Here is a 17,074-nt window from a genome sequence, read left to right as displayed (position 1 = left end):
ATGGAGAAGGAAACTGGTCTAACTTCCATAGTATCTGCTTTACTTACTGGCCTTTAAAATGAGGCAGAGGCAAAAAAAAAAAAAAAAAAAAAAAAACCCAAAAATCAAAAACAAAAAAACCCATACATCTATTATGGTCAAAAAAGACCAGCTGAATCTCTTTTAGTGACAGTTTGAGGAAGAAACAAAATCCCTCTGCTGAAAAAAAGGGAGTCTCCTATTTTCTGACCTGTGGGTCATGCAGTTTTAATTTCCTCTTTCTTTTTTTTTCATTCTTTTTACTTTCATAAACCTGCTTAAGGCCACAAGGACTCTCCTGAATCCCTCAGCTGTCTGGCAGATGGACGCTGCCAGTTTTGCCCGGGTTTCTGTCTATGCCAGGTAGAAGCGCCACAACTCTGACTGAAGGCGCTTTCAGATCTGCCTGCCCAATGACTCTGAGGTGCCACGGGGCTTCTGAGAAGGAAGCTGCCGACAATACCTGTCCAGGAGCTCTCAGGGTCTCGGGAAGGGAGGCTCCTAGGGTGAGCTCAGGGATACCAGGCTCTGGTTCACTGGAGCCTTGGCTAGCTAGATTCCCCGATATGTAGTGAGTGGCTATTTAGAAAGGCAAGGTTCAGGAAGGGGGAAGTTTCTGTTCTTTAGGCAGCTCCCAAGGAGTCTGGGCTCAGGGGCTGGGAAGTGGCAGAGCTGCTCCTTACCCAGGTGCGACAGCAATGGCCTGAGGATGTATCACCCATGAGTTTGGGGCATGAGGCTAAGGCTGCCATGGTAGGGTGATGTGTGTGTGTGTGTGTGTGTGTGTGTGCGTGCGCGCGTGGGACAAGGCTTGTTGCAGCTTCTGAGGCCCACATCTTTCTTTCCAGGGAAGAAGAGGGTGTAGAGGGGGCCAGTCTTCAGAGGTGGCCATCTCCCAGGCCCTGATATCCAGCCAAACTCCTCTCTTCCTCCCTTCCATTCCCATTCATTCCATTCTGCTCATTTGCCAATGATGGCACAGGCACCAGGGGCAGATTGCTATGTTAGTGCTGTGGAGGTGATGTCTCTGCCTTCTTGGTGCAGGATCAGAGGGACAGGGCTGGGCTGGGGAACTAGAAAAGGGAAGCCTGACTGCTGAACCCAAATATCTAAAGTCCCAGAGGAGTTCTAGGGCAGTGAGATGGTGTGAGCACGTCAGGTGCTCCAAGCCCAGCCCCAGTGCTCCTTCAGGACCTGCCCCAGGGGTTTAAGTTTCTCCTCACTGGGATCCTCTTTCTAGATAGGCGTAGGTGGCAGGATGGAGCTGTTCATAGCAAGACCTAAGAGTCTTGGAGGACTCAGGCAAGCAAGAGAGGAAAGGCCTCCAGTCAGGGTCTACTCAACCCAATTAAAAGTCCCCACTAACCTCAGCAAGTGGGGACAAAGCTTGTTGTGCCGGCATAAATGCGGGGCTGGAGTAGTCGCTAACAGCAAGAGACAGAGGGTGGCAATATTTTGGAAAAAGGAGAGGCAGCCTGTTTTAGAGCTGTACAGAGATGGAAGGATTGTGTTCTTTCCTGAGAGCATAGGAGAGTGTCTGTGAGTGCGTGCGTGCGTGCGTGCGTACGTGCGTGCGTGTGTGTGTACATGTACACATGCGTGCCTGGGCCAAGACTCACTCCTCATCTAAATATATCTTCTCACTGCCCTATGCATGCAGGAAGCCACCCTAGACCCTGGTTCCTGGACCCTCTCAGAGGCAAGAGTATAGAGCCAAAGGCAGCATAAGAAAAAGCTGGCTGGGGGCTGAGCCACACTGCTGGCTCCCTCCTAGCCGGGCAGGTCCCACTGACACTCGCCAATCTATAAAGCGTGGAGTGTGGATGAAGAAGGTGAGCTGCCCCGGACTCGATGCCTGAGTGCTTCTGGCAAACTTGGGGCCTCCCTTCCCCAAGCAACTTACACAATTGTATTGTGTTTCTCGCGGTACTTCCTTATGAGCTATTCCATGTAGGAGGGGACAGTTCCACTGAGAACATCCCGACACTAGAGGCTTCTAAAATGGACAGCACTCAGTGCCAACTAGAGAAACAAACGGCAAAAACGAACACACAACTTCTCTCTGCCAAAGAAGCTCAACAAGCGCCAGTCAGGACCAAGTCAGGGTACGAGTCTAATGACACCTTTACCTGTTCCTGATCCCACGACGTCCCGGCTTGGTGACTCAGCCATGGCATCAGCGAGCCGCTCCCGGAGGCCCTCCTCTGTGTGCTCCATGGAGGACATGTGCCGCAGCCCGAAGCCCTCAGGCCAGCTCCCGCACACCTCCAGCAGGGTCACACTCCGGTCAAAGGTACCTGTGGCACACATGGGACATGTGACGTTAAGTCCATGCCTTCAGAGGGCAGGCCATTCTTTTGGTCAACCTACCACCAATGCCCCTCTGTGCCCTGGGGCACTTCAGTCCTATGGGATGGACGAAGGGCAGTCAGGCAGGACAGCATGAGTCAAGGGTGTGCAGCACAGAGCAAAAGAGTTCAGGCCACTGGGTCAGGGTGTGCGTCTCCGGGGAGTGACCTCCACGTCATTGAGGCAGATGGGTTTGAAAACTGTTTCTGAGGAGCGACAGGATTCAACCCAAACTTCTCTGCTTTTTCCTATTTGACCCATGGGACTCCACCTAAAATTTCATTTAAAGAAAGGATCACTTGCCCTAAACAAAAACAAAATAGCTTTCTAAACCATTGCATCCTGTAACCTATACCTCATTTTACAGTCGAACCTCAGAGAAGTTATGGCCCAAGAATAAATGGCAGGTTTGTGGCAGACTAGGTATGAGAACTCATATATGTTGATGTCTCAGTCTAGAACTCATTCTCTTATCCTACCCCATTGCAGATAGTCTCAAAAAAAAATATGTATCTCCCAGCTGCTCAGGGATATGGGCATAATGGGGCACCATTTTAGGGATACGGCAATACACTTGGGTCATAGCATCTTCAGCAAGGGTTCTTCCTTAATCCAAAGCTGCTCCCAGTTCCAAAAAGTACATGGTGTTCTGCTAAGTGCCAAGATTAGATCTCACATGCAAGATCACTTCAAAGTCCAAATTTAAATTATTCTACTTTATTCTACAGCAAGTCTTCTGTGAAAGCTTATTTCATCCACTCTCTCCAAAGGAGATTATGGTCATGCTCTGTTGCTTTAAGCACATACCATTTCCCCAGCGATTAGGTAACTGAACCCACTATACTGGGCTTGGTTTCTACCAGCACCAGGAAGATGAGGAAAAAATGCAAATGCCAATGTTTCCCAAAGTTAAAAGTACATGAAACACACACTCTTTATCAGGCCTTGCTTCTCCTCTTTGATCAGCCGTCAGAAACTATCTTCCCTGGGCGGGCAGGACTGGGCAGTGTCAGCGCACACTGTCTGCCAATGACAGGTGGTAATAGAGAGGGTGCGAGCCCCAGCCCCGGCAGGCGGCCCTGTCTCTGATAATGGCCAAAGCATTGAGGTGATAAGGGTTAGTAAACACTCCGACAGCCGGTGCCTCCATACATCAGCAAAGTGGGCCAGATAATCCTGAACTCTCCTGACCAGACAAAGGCTCTTGTTCAGCCTGCTGGGATTTGCATGTGTGGCAAGGGTCACTGATGGCTCCTGAATTTCATCAGCCAAGTTTTGTTTTGATTTATCTCTTACCTAATTGTAGGATAGATTCCTGGCACTGGGAGAATGGGCAGTAGCTATGTATGCACCTCCCCAAGGGGAAGCCCACCTTGGGAGTGTGTTGCTTGGATGGGCTTGTCAGGTGGAACTCTAGAATGGGAAGCAGCCCTATCCCACATTCTCTCTCAATCACGTAGGTTCAAGACGTAGGCGTAAGGATTGGGGGGTGCAGGGCCAACACTTCACCCTTAGCAACAACTCCAGGAACCCAGCTCCCCACAGACACATGGGCTGAAGCTGTAAACTAACCTTTGGTTTTATGCCCACTCATTAAGTGAGTCAGGCAATTCCTCTACCTCCTCTCTCTCTCTCTCTCTATTTTATTTTTTGTACCAGTGATTGAACCCAGAAGTGCTTAACCACTGAGCCACATCCCTAGCCCTTTTTTGTGTTTTGTTGTTGTTGTTGTTGAGACAGGGTTTCATTAAGTTCCTCAGGGCCTCACTAAGTTTCTGAGGCTGGCTTTGAACTTTGTCCTCTGGCCTCAGCCTCCAGAGCCACTAGGATTATAGGCACCCACTACCACGCCCAGCTATGGTTTTTTCCATTTCCTGAGTAGAACCAACACCTCCTTGCCTTGTCTCAAAGGAAGAGACCGAGCAGGGTTCCCACTAGGAGTCTGTGCTTCCCTTCAGTGCCTCGCCCCCACCCCAGTCTACCTGACAAGGTGAAGAGCTACGGCCTTGCTGTTTTCCTGAAGGGTCTTGCCTGGGGCACTTGTGCTTAGTGACATCAGAAGGGAGGATGACAAGAAAACATAGTCCTCCTCTGTGTACTCAGCTTCCTTACAGAGAGGTTTCAGAGTCCAGAAACCTCAAGAGAGTGACCGTTCTTTCTCGCTTCACAAGAGTAGGGCTGCTCTAGAAAGGAAGCCAGGGCAGGGGAGCTGGCAACAGGCCAAGAGGAAATCAGAAGTCAAATCAGAAAGAAAGCAACAGAAGTTCAGAAAGAGGATGGGCCCAGTCCATGGTGGATGGTAAAGGCCAGGGGAGTATGGGATATTTTAATGGACAAAGTAATAGTACATAGGAGAGGAATCATAAGCTAGTTTAACAGTGAGAATGGAAACAGACCTAGACTTAGATGTAGACTCTGACACATGTTAGCTGCAGGAGCCTCTGATTCCTCATTCTTGAAAATGGAAAACCAATACACCACAGAGGGCTTCTGTGAGGACTGTGTCAGATAAGTGTAAAAGCACCCGACACACACAAGGTGCCCTGTACACAGCAGGTGTGCTCATGTACCTGTTAACAACAGGTATCCATACCTTTGTATTGCTTGAGGCCTCCTTACTATCACAGTGATCCTGAGCCATATAGGTAGGTACCATCTTAATTTATAGAGGAGGAGCTGGAAGCTCAGAGAGATTAAGTGACATGCTCAAAATCTCTAACTGACAGATTTGGAACACAGGCTCTTAATTCTTCAGAGCTCATTCTGTCAGCTCCCACATGGCTTCCCTTAGTGGCACCTGCCGTGGAGAACTGCTTTAAGCAAAAATCGCCTCTGTCTTTTCCCAACTCGGTTTGAGAATTCCTGTCACCTTCAACCAGTGCCTTTTACAAAACCTTTCCTCTCTCAACTGGCCCAGCCTCTTGCAGTATCTCAGTACCGATGACGATGAGTCACCCTGTCCACTGGCCAGCACACAGAAGAAAACAAATTGGCTGAAGTTCTCTCAGCAACAGCATGGCTAGGAAATTGCAGGGAGGAGGTGGAGGACACCAAAAGTGTTCAGCAAAGGAGCACTCTGTCATTTCTGCTGTCCTGAGAAGTGACAGAGGGAACAATCAGTGATCCCTCTCACCCATGGAGGAGGAATCCCGATGGAGGCCCTGCAACCCCCCCACCCTGTTCTGTCCTTCCCGTCCTCCCCTGATAGCCACCTGGCTGAGGGCAGCAGGACCCTGGAGTGACCGCAGGGCTGCGAGTGCGTGCAGATCAGCAGGTGCTGGGGTGAAGAGGCCGAGCTCTTGCAGGGTGAGGTCACTTCTGGGCTCTTAGGAAACTGCACATTTTATCAGTGTTGAGGGCACAGCTACTGATCACCTGGCTATTCTCCCAATGTACCAAAAACACGTGCTTAGCAACGAAGGTTTTTTTGGTGTGTGTGTGTGTGTGTTGGGTACTGGGATTAAATCCAGAGGTACTTTGCCACTGAGTTACAACCCCAGCCCTTTTTATCTACTTTTTGAAAGTTTGACACAGGGTCTCACTAAGTTGCCCAGACTTGCCTTGTCTTTTACAATCCTCCTGCCTCAGCCTCCCAAGTTGCAGGGATTACAGGTGTGTGCCTCCTCTTGCCTGGGACAATGAAGATCTTTTGCTGAAGCAATACTTTGTTCTCATGTTGACTATTTCAGTTAAGTTACATGTTCATCAAATATTGATTAATTGATTAGTATTCACTATGATATGAGTTGAACATTGCACTGAGGTATGGGAAACAGCATGAGACAGGAAAAAAAAAAAAGAGAGGTTTATAGTCCTTCACAAAACTCTGGGAAGCAGTGATTATCAACATTTTACAGATTTATATCTTACTGAGTTTGAGAGATGAAAGGTAACTAGATGAAAGGTAACTTCCCATGATGCTGCCTGGAAATCTTTCCTTGTAGGGCTCCCTGTTACTCTGAATTCCAATTCCAAGACTGAGTTCACATCTGACCTGCTCAGTGAAACCTTGAGCAACTATCTGAGGCATAATAAATGCTTTGCCACCGACTCTGATAATACTTTTGGAGTGAAGCTATGAATTTACCCATGGAAATGCATGTTTGCATATACCAAATTATAAGCAACATCAGGTGTTTACGGATGCCTCTGAAGCCCTTCCTTAATCTGTGGACCCAGGTTAATCTGAGAATCCCACAGATCATTCCTATGGCCGGATTCTTATGCTGCCTCATCCTGTCCACATGATCTGCTTTTCCAACTGAACTAGAAGCTCCTCAGGGCATGGCTTCCTCTACACAGGACTCTGTCTAACATGCTTGCTCAGAACAGATGTGTTCATTGATTGATCTGGGAAATCGGACCTTCACTGCAGAGTCAACACCCTTTGGGTAGGGGAACCAGAGCCTGCACATCTAGGGCTGGGGTGGGCAGAAAATGGAATTAAAATTAAATAAAAGGAAAGAATATGATGGCAAGTGAGCAAAAAACAATGCCACAATTTCACCCTGCTGCCTTCTGTGCACTTGTTTTAGATCTGGAGATTCTAGGCACTGGATAAACCACAATCACCTGCCCAGGAAGGCAGAGGAAACTGGTCTCACACGGTGGAGCTTCCTGAATCCAGCTTGGCATCTTGTGTTATGCTCTCCCCAGAGGAGAAATGGGTCAGGTTCCTGGGTTTCACAAACCCATTAAAGGCATGCTGTGACAGCTGGTAAGTTGGCAGCTGCTGGGGAGGCCTGGGAGCACGTGCTCTGCCTTTGTACACCACTGTCACAGGGGCAAGGGAGCCCAGGGGTGGAAGTGGAGGGAGGCAGGTGGGATGCTCCTCTATACTGATAGTGTCTAATCACACCCTGCTATTTACGGGTCTGTGGGACAGTCTCCACTTTGTGTCAATTAGATCCATTCAGGATTTGGACTTTGTGAGAACCTGTTGATCAGATTTCTAGCCACCAGGGAAGCCAGATACTGAAAGCAAAACCTGCATTAAACGATGCTCTTCAAGATACAAGCCCTTTTAGGTGGGTAATAACTGAAATAATGACACCTGCGACAACTGAATAATGATCACAGGCAGGATGACGGTAACTGCTAGACAGCCTCTTGTCCAGCTCACCGAATTGTCTGCCAAACTGAGCTGAAGACTGGCACTGTGGGAAGCACACCTGTAGCCACACTGTAGGCAGTTCACAGAAGCACAGGCTGAGGACGGTAGATTTCCCTGGAGCAACGGTCAGTTTTATGTGTTGAGTTGACTGGGCTAAGGGATGCCCAGACAGTTGGTAAAATATTTCTGGATGTGCTGGTGAGGGTATTTGTGGAAGATCAAATCAGTAGACTGAACACAGATGATACCCCCTCACTAATATGTGTGGGTTTCATCCAATTGAGGGTCTGAATATAATAAAAAAGTGGAGGGAGGAAAATATTGTCCTGACTTGGCACATTATCATCTCCTGCTTGTGGACATTGGTGATCCTGATTCTCAGGCCTCTAGGCTCAGATTGTGCCTTCAGCCATCAGCCCCTGGTCCTCAGACCCTTGGACTTGGACCACAACCTACTCCATCAGCAACCTAGGTCATCAGGTCTTTAGCCTCTAATGGACTACACCACTGACTTCCCTGGTTTTCCAGCTTGCAGATGGGAGACAGTGGGACTTCTCAGTCTCCATAATCACATGAGCCAATTCCCATAATATCCATCTGTCTACCTGCCTACATATCTGTCTAATCTCTTATTAGTTCTGGTTCTCTGGAGGACGCCAATATGCTAGGTCACTAGGTGTGTCTGTAAGCATATTTCATTTTGTCAATATATACTATGTCAGGTAGGGTGAGAGGTATGAGGATGACATCTTTCCTTCTCCATCCTTTAGGTTGGTTCCCAAAATAACCATGATCATGCACTGCACAGCCATGTTTTAGTCAATGAGGGACTGGTGGTCCCACCAGGTGTGGTGGCATAGTAATCCCAGCTACCTGGGGGGCTGAGGCAAGAGGATCACAAGTTCAAGGTTAGCCAGGGCAACTTAGTGAGACCTGTGTCAAAATAAAATAAAGGGCTGGGGCATAGCTCAGTGGTAATTATAAATAACTAAACAAATAGATAAAGTAAAAAAGGCAGCAGTCTTATCAGATTCCTGTCACTAGTGATCTCATGGCCATGATAACATCACGGAATAATGCATCACTTACATGTTTGTAGTGATGCTGGTAGAAACAAACCTACTACTGTGCTGTCAGTGGCACAAAAGCATAGCGCACACTGTTACGTAAAGCACACAACATCCGATAGTAAATGACTGTTACTGGCTTCTGCACCTACTCTACTTATTTTTGTAATTTTACTTATTTTTGTAATCTAATCCTTCTACTTATAAAAACAAGTCTGCTATAAAACGGTGTGTTGCATAGCGCAGGAGCAGCCTCGCTCATGTTGTGCTCTCCGCCTTTCTTGATGGCATCACAAGGCCATGCAGCGTCACCATCGCGGCTGCATGAGTGCACTCCTGATGTGGCAGAGCAAAATCACTTAATGACAGGTTTCTCAGAACATATCGCCGTCGTTAAGTGATGAGGGATTGAACGATTCCACATCCGCAGGGAGATGTGAACACAGCAAAGGGACCGGAATTCCAGCAATCTTGTTTTTTTCTTTGCAATGCTGGGAACTAAATCCAGGGCCTCCAACATTCTAGGCACGTGCTCTGCCACTGGGCTACACCCCCACACCTTTTAATTTTGAGACAGGGTCTCACTAAGTTGTCCCCACTGGCCTGAAACTTGTGACCCTCCTGCCTCAGCCTCCCCAGTAGCTGGAATTACAGGTGTGTGTCACCACACCTGCCTCCAGAAATCTCTTCTGACTCAGGTCATCTAATGCTTAATGACCTTGTGACAGTTGGTAAGCCATGTTTGTGAGGTGTGGGCTTGGGGTTTGGATTTGGGGCATCGGGTTATTTTCCAAGGATCTGCTTTTTGGGTTAAGATGTGAATTGAGCAAAGAGAAAGGGAGAGGAGCTGGAACAGCAAAGACACGCCTGGACTAAGGCTGAAGATGACGGGGGTGGCGAAGGTGCCGGGTGTGGTAACAGCAGCACAGCACTCACTGGTCAGAGCTCGGGAGTGGGCCCCGAGTGTGGCCAGCATCAATGCTGCGGAGCCGGGAAGAGGCCACACAACAGTCACCGAGACATTAAGGGTGTTCGCAATTTAACACAGAGTAGTCAGTCACTTTGACAATGAGGCCCCTTTACAACTGCAATAAAGTCTGCTTCAAACTTAGAACAGAGAGGACAATTTAAGGGGTCACATTGGAAATAATGGTTTCAATGTAATTAACAAAAAAATATTAATAGGCAAATGGTGAAATGATGTTTGAGGTACCTTAGGGCAAAAGCTACCAAATTTCATTTTCAATAAACCAAATAACGATCAAGCAGTTATACTATAAGAGTCTTGTTTTTGTCTCATTAAAGGCACATGATAAGCAGAAGACCTGGGTTCAAATGCCATTTCCTGCTACTTTCTGTATGACCTAGGGGAAGTCATTTCTCCTCTTTGGACCTTGGTTACTTTACCTATTACTGTGGTTGACTGGTGTCTCCCCTTCCAAAAAAAAAAAAAAGATATGTTCAGCTGCAGACTCCGAATAGGACCTCATTTGCAGACATAATTAATGATCTCAAAATGAGATCCTCCCAAGTGATGATGACACCAAGAACTGTGTCCTTTCAAGAGGAAGGAGGGAGGATCGTAGACATAGGGGGAAGAGGACATGTGGAGACAGAGGATCAGGTTTGAGTCATGCTGCTGCAAACCAGTGGATGCCAGGAACCACCAGAAGCCAACAGAGGCAAGGAAGTGTTCTCCTCTAGAGCTTTTGAAGGGAGCGTGACCCTACTTACAGCTTGATTTTGAACTTCTGGCCTCAAGAAATATGAGGGAATAAATTTCTGAGTTTAAGGTCACCAACTTTATGGTGATTTGTTTTAGCAGCCCTTGGAAAATAATACACCTATAAAACAGGGAGATGAACATGTGCTTTCCAGGGTAATTGTGAGCATGAGATCAGATAGTATGCGTGAACATGTTAATTAAAGGAGGCCATTGTGTTGTACTGAACTCTTACATTAGGCCCCAAGAGATCCGACCGAATCAAAATGAAGCCACTCATGTTAAACGCCACAGAATCAAATGGAAACTTTCAGGAAGCAGATAGATCACCAAACGGAGTGGTTTTTCCTAAAAAGGAAATTCTAGCTGAGTGCAATAGTAATCCCAGTCACTTGGGAGGCTCAGGCAGGAGGATTACAAGTTTGAGTCCAGCCTTGGCAATTTAGCTAGACCCTGTCTCAAAATTAAAAAAATAAAAAGGGATGGAGATGTAGTTCAGTGGTAGAGCACCCCTGGGTTCAATCCCCAGTTCCACAATCCCCAGTACCACAAAAACAAAAGCCAGGAGATTCTAGTCTGCCAGGGTCAGTGTAATAAGAAGCCCCTCTACTTCAATCCTTATAGAAGAGCAACTGGAAGCAACTGATGTTAACCAATCAGCTTTCCCCCTGTTGTTCTGTTTTCTTGTTCCCAAATTACAAAACCTACTGCTCTGCAGTTTCCCAGTGGGAGCGCTCATTCTATTCTGTGGAAACTCTCTGCATTCACAAATTGCAAATAAAAGCTAATTACATCTGTAACTAAATTTTGTTATAATTTTGTGTTTTGACATGTGCCTTGTAAAGCTGCACAGGGCCGTGCAAACACATAGGATTCTTCCAGAGCTCTGTGAGAAGCTCCTTTTAGGGGCTGGGGTATCTGTGAAAGGCTTAGAAAGTGATGGAAGAAAATTGGGCCAGTCGGAGGAGCAACATGGGGTGGGGAGCAGCCACAGCAGCTCACCAAGCTTGACCGGGTATGTATCAATTGCACAGCAAGGGCCTTTGCTGGGGAGCCAAGGCACACAAGGAGCTTTACGTGCACCACTTCTTTGCAGATGCAGATCTGACACAGCAGAAGTGGGAGAAGTGGCTTCGTAGCTCTGGTGAAGGGTAGTTTTGTGATAGCCCAGGGATCTCCCCATAACTGAAAATCGGGATAGAACTTTGCAGCTCCCTAAATTCTTTAATAAATATTCAGAATCATACTCAACTAAGGATGGAGTGAGATGACCCACTGTTGGCAGAAATAGCACTGGTCTCCACTATCTGAAGGGAACTTTGGCAGTATGTATGAAGAATTAAAAACATGCCCAACTATTGATCTAGGGATGCCACTTTCAGTAATTTAGCCAAAGAAAATTATCTAGGAAGCCAAGAAACCTCCATGTATAAACATACACATTTCCACTTGAACATAACTTGATAAAACGGTATTTGTTAAGTAAATCATACTTCATTCTAGCAGTGGAATATTAGGTAGTCATGAAAAATGAATGTTTATAATAGGGGAAACATTTTTTTTAGGAGTGCAGGGAATTGAACCCAGGGCCTTGTGCATGCTAAACACATACTCTATATGATAAATACTTTAGACAATTTTAAATAAACAAAGTAAGACAAAAGTCTATAGTTATTATTGACTAACATAAAAGAAGCATAGAAAAGCATTCTAACAATTATTGACAAAATGAGAACCATGGTTGTCTTTGGGTATTGAACTACAAAGGACCCTTTACCTTTCTATATGAAAAGGAAAAAGAAAAAGGCAAGACAAAAAAAAGTTGAGACAAAAATGCCCCCGGAGAGCAGCAGACAACCTATAAGAAGCAAGTGAGGGGAGGCCTGCCCTTGTGAGTGGCCTCCCCTGTCCAGCCCTGTGTGCAGGCTTGACTCAGGTGGGGGCAGGCAAGCCTGCGGCTCCACGGCCGGTGTTTGACTCTTCTCCCAGTGGCTATGGCTGGCTGCACGCGATGTTGACTCATCCATGTGTACGTATGACATATTTCTTTTTAATGTCTATCAGGAATGTGCACTGACTTGTGTGTGAAAAATGGCAGAAAGAATTCCACTCTGTATAAATAGCATACATCAGATCACAAAGTTCTAGAACAATTCTGGAAGGGTCGATTTTAAAAGTCCTTTACCTGTCCCCTTTGGTCCCCTACCCCCACCCCCTTCTATCCTTTGGATAAACAGGACAGCGGCTTTAGGAGACACCCTTTCATGATTATCAGGAATGCCTGGCCCTTCACACATCACGAGGTCATTGAGCAGGCCCCTGCTGTCTGCCTGTGAGCCCAAGAGACCAGTCATCACCGCAGACCCCAGTCGGGAGAGTTTCGACTGGCTCCACACTCAGTCAGGCCCAGGGGAGCTGCAGAGAGCAAGAGGGCTTTCCAAGTCACGTGGAATCGTCGTTTTCCCAGAAGGGATCCCAGAGACCCTTTCTTCCTCTGCTTTAGACCTGATGTGATCATGGCTTCCACGTCCAGGTGGGCAGTGAAGAAGCATCCCGCAGCGAGGCCACAGTGGGAACACTGCCTGGCCTGCTTCTGAGGGCGGAGGGGGAAGGTCCACACAACGCTGTGCTGTTGGATTCCTATAGCGCAGCTCAGGATACACCGTGCGACAAGCTATCCCCGGAAACCTGACAGCTCCTGGAATGGAAGAGCTCCACGGAACTGTATCTCTCAAGACAGCAAACGCGCACATGGCTTCCCTAGGACAGTTCCAGTGCCAAGTGGGAATTAGGTCTTGGGTCAGATCAGATGTCAGGAAAGGTAACGAGAGCTAGCATTTGCTGTGTGCCTACTAAGTGCCAGGCATAGCCACGTGACATGCACCAAACCTCTTTCAAACCTCCCCTACAACTTCACAAGGATGGAGCTATTAACCAACATTTGCAGATCAGAAAACTAAGGCAAAGAGAAATAAGATTTCTGCTAAAAAATGACAATATCAGACAATGTCAAGGGCATAGTCAGGGTTCTAGGTTCATCTGGCTCCAAAGTTTATGATTTCCTCACTAAAATTCATGCTAAAAATTGATTTTGAAGTATGGCTGCATTACCAGTGTGTATAGCTCAGTCTTCCTATTCCAGAATTAATTAACTAACTAATTCATTCATTCATTTTATTTATGCTGGGGACTGGACCAGGGCCTCGGGCATGCTGGGCAAGCATTCTACTACTTTGCTACATCCCACTCCCCAAGCCAGATTTTTTTTTTTTTTTTTGGTGCTGGGGATTGAACCCAGGGCCTTGTGCGTGCAAGGGAAGCACGCTACCAACTGAGCTATACCCCCAGCTCCCCAAGCCAGAATTTTGAAGTGCTTCTTGCAGTTGGGTAGCTGCCCACCTAAGCCCAGTACTTTCCGTGCTCCACAGGAAAGTTAAGTGAGAACTCTGAAGTCTGAAACCTGGGGCCAAGAAGTCTTATGTTTTTATTAATTAAAGAAGATCTTTCAAAAACTATCAGATAGATCATCACTGGATTTCCAATGTGGAACCCAATGTACACACAGACATGAGTATGGCTTGTCCTTTAGGATTATTTTTGACCCTTTCCTCTCTTCCCTAAGGATCTGCATGTCTTCTGAGTGAGAATTCTCTGTTGCCCCACATGACTGGAGTGTCAGGTTTGCAGGCCAGGCTGCTGCTGGACCTGGAGAATCTCAAAGGCCAGGGAGGGATGGGCTGGCGAACAGGCTCCTATCTGAAGCCAAGGCTATCTAAGCCCACGGGCCGGAGCCCTGGGGAAGGAAGAGGAGGGTCGGGATGTGCCTGCAAGGTGGACTGCATGGTTTAACAGCTGACCCATTTTTTGGTTGTGTTAAATGAATAGTTGCCTAACTTTAAAATGGTGTCTATTTCTTTTTAAAATTAATTTTTTATTTTTGAGATGAGGGTCTCGCTATGTGGCCCAGGCTGACCTGAATTCTGGGTTCCAGTGATCCTCCTGCCTCAGCCTCCCCAGCAGCTGGAATCACAGGCTGGCATTTCTACCTGCAGTGTGGACAGTCTCTCATATCCTTCTGCCATCTCAATCATCAGCTCTCACTTCAAAGGGCAAGTCCAGGTTTTCAGCAGCAGGGATGCTGGACTGAAGATCTGTCCTGGCATGGTGTTCGCACACAGGGGCAGTGTGTGTAACAGGTTCCCCAGTGTCTAGGCCTTTACGCTGAAGCTGTGCAGCAGAGGTGTGGCCTTAGGACCTAAGAAGGGTCAGAGGGAGGCAGCACTGTAGGGACAGTGGAGGGGCCTGCCCTGGAGCTGGGGTGGCTGGGGTGGGTGGAAGACCCTGTACATACAAGCACAAAGCCACGATTGTCCATGACTTGGGCAGTGAGGAGAGGCCACTGGAGCAGACGTTGTTCAGGACACTTGGTGTATTTTCACAAATGATTTCATTTTGACTGTGGGATCACAGTCACATCTACCCTGGGCAGAATGGATGCTCTCAACTCCCCTTTACTGAGGCTCAGGGTGGGCAAAGGTTTGGCCTCAGCTTCTCACCTCACAGGGTATTTACGGAACCCACTGTGAAGGTCTCCCTGAACAAACCTACACCCCACAGAGCTGCCCGAGTCATGGCTGCCCGAGGTGGGCACAGAGCTGAACGTGGCGTGGACCGATGCCCGACATTGCTGAAACCGACAGGTCCTGGCCCAGGCCCCTGGTCTTATGGCGACTTCCCTGATTTTCAGCCTCATTTCCTGGTCTGCAGCCTATGGGGGTGGTACGGGTTCAGCCGGGTATCATTTGAATTTATCACACAAAGTGTGTTCAGGGCTCGTTCCACACCTGAATGCGGGTGCCTGGGAACTGTCATTTCCTGCCTTGACATGTCAAAGTGTTTTGGCTGGTCACCCTGACTCAGCCACCCAGGCATGGAAAGCAGGGCGGATGTAGGGCAGAGTTGAGAAGCTGTGGGAACGCGCAGGCAGCACAAGGCACAGCAATCTGAATGATGTCAGTAAGCATCAGGCTGCACGCTCGCAGCCTGTGCAAGGTGCTCCTCAGGCGTTGGGTCCCTCGATTCTCACAAAACCCCTAGGGAGGGAGACAAGGCAACTTTCCAGTCCCCAGCTGGCAGCTGAGGAAGTTCAGGGGAGTAAAGTGAGGGGCAGGGCCTGGGTTGGAAAGGCCAGTCTTGGGCTTTCCACCTTTGCTCTTCCAAGGGTGGGCCACCCAGATATAGTGGTGCCCCTCAAAATGCTAGTGGCTTGGGAAGCTGAGGCAGGAAGATCATGAGTTTGAGGCCAGCCTCAGAAATTTAGCAAGACCCCAACCAACTCAGTGAGACCCTGTCTCAAAATATTAAAAAAAAAGGGCTGGGGATATTGCTCAGTGGCTAAGTGCCCCCTGGGTTCAGTCCCGGTACCAAAAAAACAAACAAGAAAAACCAAAGTGTGGTCCCTACCAGGGCAGCAGCCACCATGCCTGGAGGCTTGTTAGAAACCAACCCCAGATCCCACCCAGTCCTGCTGCTTCCGAATCTGCAATTAATAAGATCCCCAGGGCACCTAGGCACACTAAAGCCAGAGTATCACCCCTTGCACCGCACACTCCCGAACCTGTCTGTCCCCTATTTGTTAGCTGTTGGTCCCTGAGAGTATATCTGGTTCTAACTACTCTTTTACAAACAAAGAAGATGAGGCCCATGGAGGGGATTCAACATGGGCCGTGACAGAAGCAGGAGCAGACAAACCTTGGTCCCACTACACTTGGCTGTTTTATCCAGCTGACACTCAACTGGTGTCTCCCTTTCCTTCCTCCTCCCTCCCCGCCCCGTGAGTTCAGGCCTCAAGCTGCCTGCAGCTGCCAGTCCTGGGCCTCCTCCCTCAGTTCCAGCCGTGTGTTGTTAACACGAGTTCCAGGGACGGGGTTAACACCCTATTAAGGCAAACTAGAGAAATTCATGCCTCCTGCTACCAGTCTGGGAGTCCAATGGGAGTGTGGAGCACCCAGGGGCCTTCCCTGCACAGCTGCAGGGCGCAGGCCAAGGCTCCCGGCTGTTTCTGCCCTTTCCCTTTGCAGACCTTAGCACCTATACGATGGCAGGGGAGGCCCTGCTTCCTGGAGAGGCTCTGCTTAGGCCTCGTAAAAAGCCCACTTCATTAGTAAGTGTGAAAAATGCCCAAATAACTGTTAATCTGGTTCTGATTTCCCCTCGACTCACTGGTCTCATTGTGTGCCAAGTTTGGCGCCTGTGGGTAAAGAGATTCCTAGGCCACGGCTAGAGCTTGGGGCCAGGACTCCCCCTCCTTCTCCCCAATTCCTATTCCACTGAGGCCAATCAGGATGTTATTCATTTCCCTAGCTAAGAAGCAAGTTCAAAAAGGCCAGAAGAGCCTCCTCTTGCCCCTTCCTTGTGTGAGAAATGCCAATTCCTCCCAGGAGGAGGAAGCAGCATATTTTGTTTCTGCTATATTCCGGCAAAGAGCAGATTTATAGAGTCAGCCCAGATCGATGGTGTTTGTGGGTGCACAGAAACTTATCTCTTTATCTTTGGGCCCAAGGTACATAATGGATTAGAGGAAGATCAAATTCATCCATAAGGAGGAGGAAAATAAATAAATAAAAGCTAAGGCTCCCAGGGGCCTCTAGGAGGGGCCTGGAGACCTCATGTTACTGTCAGACAGACTTGGAGCTGTCACCTAACCTTGAATTAGGGGTAACAGCTGAACGAAGGAATTAACTTCTCATTGTGTTTCATTTTAGTTTAAAAAAGGCCTTTAGGGCAGAAAAGCTACTAAAATAG

General features: G+C 48.0%; 1 protein-coding gene across 9 annotated transcripts in view; it reads right to left on the bottom strand.

Annotated features, from left to right (window-relative positions):
• Bcas3 (BCAS3 microtubule associated cell migration factor) overlaps positions 1-17,074 on the bottom strand; it is a 575,514-nt gene that overhangs the window by 21,431 nt on the left and 537,009 nt on the right. For 7 of the 9 annotated variants that reach the window (XM_071603381.1, XM_071603383.1, XM_071603384.1 and 4 more), the window contains one exon: positions 2,148-2,315. In XM_071603381.1, the coding sequence (XP_071459482.1) occupies positions 2,148-2,315 (168 nt within the window). Of the gene's footprint in view, positions 1-2,141; positions 2,316-17,074 lie in introns of those variants that run through there. The other 2 variants (XR_011705011.1, XR_011705010.1) reach the window with 2 other exon arrangements.

Source organism: Marmota flaviventris, chromosome 17 (genome assembly GCF_047511675.1).
Source record: "Marmota flaviventris isolate mMarFla1 chromosome 17, mMarFla1.hap1, whole genome shotgun sequence".
NCBI lineage: Eukaryota > Metazoa > Chordata > Mammalia > Rodentia > Sciuridae > Marmota > Marmota flaviventris.
Note: the sequence above shows the minus strand (reverse complement) of the source record. Positions and strands in the feature narration are given on the sequence as shown.